The sequence below is a fragment of the Oenanthe melanoleuca genome, chromosome 23 (assembly GCF_029582105.1).
Source record: "Oenanthe melanoleuca isolate GR-GAL-2019-014 chromosome 23, OMel1.0, whole genome shotgun sequence".
NCBI classification, from domain to species: domain Eukaryota; kingdom Metazoa; phylum Chordata; class Aves; order Passeriformes; family Muscicapidae; genus Oenanthe; species Oenanthe melanoleuca.
This window is the reverse complement of record NC_079356.1, coordinates 927411-934779: the sequence shown is the minus strand read 5'-3', so window position 1 is coordinate 934779 and position 7369 is coordinate 927411. Positions and strand designations below refer to the sequence as shown.

General features: G+C 63.0%; 1 protein-coding gene across 1 annotated transcript in view; it reads left to right on the top strand.

Annotated features, from left to right (window-relative positions):
- Positions 1-305: 305 nt before the first annotated feature.
- The window catches only part of NKAIN1 (sodium/potassium transporting ATPase interacting 1), a 30387-nt gene continuing 23323 nt past the window's right edge, over positions 306-7369 (top strand). The window contains exon 1 of the mRNA XM_056509060.1: positions 306-603. Within this exon, the coding sequence (XP_056365035.1) occupies positions 550-603 (54 nt within the window). The 5' untranslated portion in view covers positions 306-549. The remainder of the gene's footprint in view (positions 604-7369) is intronic.

The following is a 7369-nucleotide window of genomic DNA, read 5'->3' as shown; positions in this document are numbered from 1 at the left end:
CCTTCCTCAGGATCTCACCCAGCCGCGCCTGGCTCCGGAGGGGAAAAAACATCCTACTAATAAAAATCTGCGAATTCAAAGACAAACGCTGACGATTAAGGATCAGGCTAAGGTCAGGCGGGAGGCCGCGCTGCCCGCAGCCCCGGAGGCCGCCCCGGGCTCGGCGCGGCGCTGCGTGCCCGGCCCCCCGCGCCCCGCCCGGCCCCGCCGCGTCCCGCCTCGCTGCGGCCCCGCCCGCCCGGGGCTCGGAGCGCGGCTGTGCGGGAGACAATAGCGGAGCGGGCGGCTCCGCGCCGGGCCGGCCGGGCATGGGCGGCCAGGGCTGCGCGGCCCCGCGGCCCCCGCGCCGCCCCAGCGCGCTGTAGCGGGGCGGGGGGCGGAGGGAGGAGGGCGGCGATGCCCCGCGCCGAGCCCAGCCCGCCGCTGTGCTGAGCCGGCGGGGCTGGCCGCAGGCTGGGAGCGGGACATGGTGCTGGAGCCGCCCGTGGCGCTCCCCGCGTGAGGAGCGAGGCCGCGGTGAGGGAGCCGCGAGGAGCCGGCGGAGGAGCCATGGGGAGATGCAACGGGCGGTGCACGCTGGTGGGATTCTGCTGCCTGCAGCTGGTAAGGCTCATCGGCATGCCGGGGCTGCTTTGTGCGAGATGCTGCCTGTCACCGCTCCCCACGCCGCCTCGGCGGTGACCTTGTGTTGGGACCAGCTCGGGGATGCCTCACCGTCACCCAAAAAAGCCCACAGAAAAGGAAAAATGCTGATCTAAAAGACAGGCAATGCCACCCTCATCTCCTGCCTCAAGGCAGCGCTGGCCGGGGAGATGGATGGGGACCCCCTCCCTGCGCTGCCGGTGCCCGAGGTTGCGTCTCCAGCAGGTGTGAGCTTTGTTCCCAACTGCAATCTCTTCCCTCCGAGTTCTCTCCCGCCCGCGGTTTCCCGTTCTGGTGACTCCACGGATGCGTCTCGGGGTGCTGATCCCCTGAGTCGGGGCGAGAAGGAAACTTGGAGCCGCTGCCAGCACTTTGGAAACTCTCCTGCTCCTGAGCGGACCCGGCTGCCCGCGGTGGGGGGACACCGGGATGCGGCGGCAGGGAGGGAGGAGAGGGTTCGTTCGCACGGGCTCGTCGGGTTTCGTGACAATTCCGTGCCGCGCTTGCCGCCGCCCGCGAATCAATCTTCATCAGGCTCAGCAGAGGAGCCGGCGGAGGGAGCGCGGGGGGGATCCGGGGGGTTTCTGCTCGAACCAGCGCTGGCGAGCTCGCGATTAATTATCCCGGCAGGGCGGTGCGTTAATGGAGAATCAGCAGCCTCCAAGTTGCCCCCGCGGCCGTGCCGGGCTCGTCACGGCGAGGAGAGCAGGGAGGGACGGCTGAAATCTGTGGGGTCAGCTCTGGTGTCCCCGGGGACGCGGGGTGATGGATGGATGGAGGCGCCGATGGAAACGGGCTCCGGAGCCCTCTGGAGATGAGGGTGGCATCCTGCTGACAGGCACTTTCTTCCCAGCTCCTGCTCATTCTTCATCCTTCAGCAGGCAGCGGCTGGGGAGGGGTCCCCACTGTGGATGGGGGCGTACCCGAGGTGCTGGGGGATGGGGAAGCTTTGGAGCCAGAGCTGAGCCCTGGGCAGCAGAGGCACCGTGGGATCATCCCCAGGCTGGAGTCCCCCCATTCCCAGCGGGAGTGGCCTCCGTGTCCCCAGCTGTCCCCTCGCTCTGCTCTCGCTCGGCGTTTCGCTCACCTGATTCAGATAAATCCAGCAGGGCTTCTCCAGGTGTGCAGGAGTTTCTTGGCTTTTGGTCACATCCTTTTTCACCACGCAGCTCCCGGGCAGGTTTGTTGGTGATTATTCCCCGAGATATCCCAGATCCGAGGGGTTTTACTCTGTTGATTTCAGGGCAAGGCTGAATAGGTGCGAGCTGCTGGGCTGGGAGAGCAGCTCCTGCTCACACCTGCAGGAGCTCTGTGCTCCCCTCCACCCCCACCCCGTGTGTCCTGCTGCTGCTGGCGTCCCCAAAGGCTCCAGTCCCTTTCCAGGGACCTTTCCACTCCAGGCTCACCCTGCACCAGCTCATCCTTTGGGATGCTCTCCAAAGCTCCTGCCTGGTTTTGGAGGCAGCAGCTTCCACCCTGCCAGTCGTGGGGAGATGCCCCCGACCCTCAGCTCCTCATCCCGGGTGAGGGGTCTGGGTGCCCCACATGGCCCCCTGCTGAGCCAGCCCCATGAGACTGGAGGTGGCAGTGCCACCCAGGCGTCCCCTGGGGTGACCAAGGCCACCCTGAGGTGACACAGAACCTGGACCAGGCAGAGCTGAGGTTTGGGATGGGGAGTGGGGATGATTCCTGACCCCATCCCTGCTCCCCTCCTCTGCTTCACCTCCAGCATGGGGATGGCATCAGGGGGCTCGTGTCCCCCACCCTGGTGGCCCTGACACCTGTCCTGGGTGCTCTGGTCTGTGGGTAGGGACAGCTGTGCTCCCAGTGTGCCCAGTTGGGGCTGGGGTTGCACTGGTGCATGTGTGGCTGCCCCTGCCCGGTACAGGCACCTTCCCTGTGTGCCACTGTCACCTTCCCATGGCTCCCTGTGTGCCACTGTCACCCCACGCTCACCTTCCCATGGCTCCCTGTGTGCCACTGTCACCCGTGGGCACCTTCCCATGGCTCCCTGTGTGCCACTCTCACACTCCCATGGCTCCCTGTGTGCCACTGTCACCCCACTGTCACCTTCCCATGGCTCCCTGTGTGCCAGTGTCACATTCCCATGGCTCCCTATGTGCCACTGTCACCCGTGGGCACCTTCCCATGGCTCCCTGTGTGCCACTCTCACACTCCCATGGCCCCCTGTGTGTCACTGTCACCTCCCCATGGCTCCCTGTGTGCCACTCTCACATTCCCATGGCTCTCTGTGTGCCACTGTCACCCCACTGTCACCTCCCCATGGCTCCCTGTGTGCCACTCTCACACTCCCATGGCCCCCTGTGTGTCACTGTCACCTCCCCATGGCTCCCTGTGTGCCACTGTCACCTTCCCATGGCTCCCTGTGTGCCAGTGTCACCTTCCCATGGCTCCCTGTGTGCCAGTGTCACATTCCCATGGCTCCCTGTGTGCCACTCTCACACTCCCATGGCTCTCTGTGTGCCACTGTCACCCCACTGTCACCTCCCCATGGCTCCCTGTGTGCCACTCTCACACTCCCATGGCCCCCTGTGTGTCACTGTCACCTCCCCATGGCTCCCTGTGTGCCACTCTCACACTCCCATGGCCCCCTGTGTGTCACTGTCACCTCCCCATGGCTCCCTGTGTGCCACTCTCACCTTCCCATGGCTCCCTGTGTGCCACTGTCACCCGTGGGCACCTCCCCATGGCTCCCTGTGTGCCACTCTCGCCCTGTGTGCCCCTTTCCCATCCCAGTTGCTTTCCCAATGCCCCTGAGCTGCTCCCTTGCCCCCTGGTCCCGGGGGTGCTGTGGAGGCTCCAGGCCCCCAGGGCACCCATTGGGCCCACGGTCCCTGTTCCAGAGGGGCCCTGCTGAGCCCTGCTGAGCCCTGCTGAGCCCTGCCCCTCCAGCCCACCCTGGACCCCTTTGGGAAGCTGCTTTGGGCCACAACACCGCAGGGAGCTGCTTGGGAGCATCCGAACTCCCCCAGGCTCCTGCACCCCGCAAGGCCGTGCTGCGAGTGCGGTGACTCCGCTCCTGGGGACAAGCGGCACACGCCACATTTTCCTCCATTTCCGTTTTTCCCTGGAATTATCCACCTGCCAAGCACCCGCCAGCCCTGCCCTGCCTCGGGAGGGGCCCCAGCAGATGCTGGTGATGGTGAGGTGGGTCAAAGCACAGCTCCGGGGTTCTGGTTTTCCCGCCGCCTGGGAGACACAGACCTGTGCCTGTTCTTGTGGATTCACCTTTTCCTTCTGGGAAACGGGAGCTGCTGAGGGGTTGGATGGGGCAGGGTGACACTGAGGTGACGCTGAGGTGACGCTGAGGTGACACTGAGGTGACGCTGAGGTGACGCTGAGGTGACAATGAGGTGACACTGCCCTGCTCGGGTACCACTCAGCGCTTGTTAACTCTGCAGCCTGGTGGGGCTGGGACAGCTGAGCTGCTGCCCGGAGCTGGGCCAGCCTTGGTGACAGTGGTCGGGACAGCGGGACATTGGGATATCGGGATATTGGGATATCAGGGTATTGGGGCATCGGGATATCGGGACATCGGTATATTGAGATATTGGGATATCAGGACATAGGGACATTGGGGTATCGGGATACTGGGATATCGGGATATCAGGGTATCGGGATATCGGGATATCAGGACATAGGGATATCGGAGTATTGGGGTATCGGGATATCGGAATATTGGGACATCGGGATATCAGGACATCGGAATATCAGGATATCAGGACATCGGGATATCGGGACATTGAAATGTCGGGATATGAGGATATCAGGACATCAGGACATTGGAATATCGGAGTATCGTGATATCGGGGTATCGGGATATCGGGACACGCGCTGCTGGCAGCTGTCGGCCCGGATGTGCCCCGCTGCTGTCGCGTGTCCCTCGGCCGCCCCGCTCAGCTGCCGCAGGACGCTCCTTGTCCATCCCAGCCCGGCGATCCCGCTCCGCTCCCCGCGGCCGCTCAGCCCCGCAGCGGGGCCGGGACGGGAACGGGGACGGGAATGGGGACAGGGACGGGGACGGGACAGGGACAGGGACAGGGACAGGAACGGGGACAGGGACAGGGACAGGGACAGAGGGACAGGGACAGGGACAGGGACAGGGACGGGGACAGGGACGGGGACGGGGACGGGACGGGGACAGGGACAGGGACAGGGACAGGGACAGGGACAGGGACGGGGACGGGGACAGGGACGGGGACGGGGACGGGACGGAAACGGGGACGGGAATGGGGACGGGGACGGGACGGGGACAGGGACAGGGACAGAGACGGGGACGGGGACGGGGACGAGGACTGGGAGTCGCCGCGCTCCCACCTCCGCCGGGAAGAGCCGCTTCCAGCCGGGCTCTCGTTTCCTTCTTTGTTTCTCTCCTTCTCCTTTAATTGGCTGGAAAAGCGGAGCTGGGTTGGCACCTCCCGCCTGCCGGAGCCTGCCGGGCTGGCGGGGCGCGGTGCGGGGCCGTGCGGGGCCGTGCCCATGCCGTGCCATGCCGTGCCATGCTGTGCCATGCTGTGCCATGCCGTGCCATGCCGTGCCCATGCCGTGCCACGCCGGCACTGCCATCCCCGCGGCCCCTGGGCTTGGCACCGCTTGGCACTTGGCGCAGGGCACCGGGAGCCTCTGGAATGTGACCCCTGGTCCAAGCCTGGAGTGGGAGCTGGGTGGATGGAAGGAAGGAAGGAAGGAAGGAAGGAAGGAAGGAAGGAAGGAAGGAAGGAAGGAAGGAAGGAAGGAAGGAAGGAAGGAAGGAAGGAAGGAAGGAAGGAAGGAAGGAAGGAAGGAAGGAGAGAGAGGATGATCTTTCATCCCCAGCCCGGTGTGACATCGCTGTGTGACAGCGGGACCCCTCTGCCCCCCTGCTCCGTGGCCCTCCCGTCCCCTTCCGTCCTCCCTTCCTGCTCCGATTTCCCTGGATTTGGCCTCCACCGGGAGCAGCGGTGGGAACCACCCTCCTCCCACATCTGCCGGCATCTTTTGTCCTCGCCCGGCTCCGGCTGCTCGGGGATGGCCCGGGCACCGCGGGGCCGCATCCCCCGCCCGGAGAGGGGAAAGGAGCCCGGGCTGAACCCGGGATGGAGGTTTTCAATTACACAATTAAATGCACAATTAGGTGTAATTACCAGCGCTCAGAAGGTGCGACTGTTCATAATGGGCTTGTAATCTACTGCCGCCACTGTTTGTGCTGCTCCGCTCCGCTCCCTAATGATTATGGAAAGGTTTCCCATTTGCATGGTTGCCATGGAAATGGGGGGCTGGCAAGAGCGCGGGGGTGGCGAGGGGAGTCCCTCACTTCCCTGCGCCCCCTCCCTGCCCCACACCCCTCTGAGAGGGGTGGGCGTGATGGGGGCTGATACCCGCGGTTCTGTGGGGTCACAGGGAGGGATGAGGATCCAGAGCCGGCCCCAAGGTGGGAAATGTGCTTTAAAAGCCTGAAAATCCCCACCCCAGCCGTCCCCTCCCCGCTGAGCGCCCCGAGAGCCCCGGAGGGAGCGAGGCCGTGGAGAGGGGTCAGCCAGCCCAGAGCTCCGTGTGGGTGAGCATCCTCCGGCACATCCACGTTCCAGGCAGGGCTGGAAAGGTTTATTGACGTGAGGTTGGGAAGGCAGGGCCTCACAGCTCGCAATTAAATCCGCGATTAAAGTGCCGTACGTCTAAATTTGCAGGACCAGCTAATGTGCACCCAAGAGGATTAAGAACTCCCTAAATCATTCATGGCTGTTCTAAACAGAGCTGGGAGTGAGGGGGGCTGGAAAATAAATGTCTCAGAGGACTGGGTTGTAGAGAAAATAAAGAGGATGAGGCTGAAACCAGCCTGGCCTGACAGAGCCCGGGAAGGAAAGGTTGATGTGAGCAGAAAAGCCTGAAGCAGCTGAGAGGAGAGCTGGGAAAATGAGTCTTGCCCAGCCAAACCTGCCTCTTGTTTCTCCTGAGCTCACAGGTCTGGCTGCTGGAAGGGGCTGAGCTGCCCCAGCAATGTCTGGATGCTGATCAGGAATTTGATTTAATCCCAGGTGGCTTCTGTTAGGAAAAAAAATTAGCGCTATAAAAAATCAATGATGCTCATTTCAGGACTAGGCAGAAAGAAGAGAAGGAATAAAATCGTGGCTGGAGAAAAGGGGTGGGATGAGGGGATGGTGGTGAGCAGAGCCTGGCACAGAGAGTCCCCTGGAAGTGCCTCCCATGGGGCAGGTGTGTGTCCCATCCCAAAATCCATTGCCAGGCTCTTGGGAGGGGGCTGGGAAGAGCAACCTGAGGATGGAGATGGGACAAAACAGCCTCTGGAGAGGCTCAGGGTCTGTGGCTGCTCTGAGGGAACATCACAGAACCCTGGAATGGTTTGGATGGGAAAGGACCTGAAATCCCACCCAGTACCACCCCCAGGGACACCTCCCACTGTCCCAGCTGCTCCCAGTGTCCAGCCTGGCCTTGGGCACTGCCAGGGATCCAGGGGCAGCCACAGCTGCTCTGGCAGTTCCATCCCAGCCCTGCCCACCCTCCCAGGGAACAATTCCTGCCCAAGATCCCATCTGAATCCCTCCTCTTAGTTTAAAACATCCCCCAGCCCTTAATGCATGAAGTGAAATGAAGCAAAGCAAGTGGGTTTTGGGGAGAAAAGTGGTTTTTCAGCCCCGAAGGTGATTAACCACAGCCAAAATTTACTCTGGCTGTGCTGGCGTTCCCCCGCTGCCTTTGGCAGTGCTTG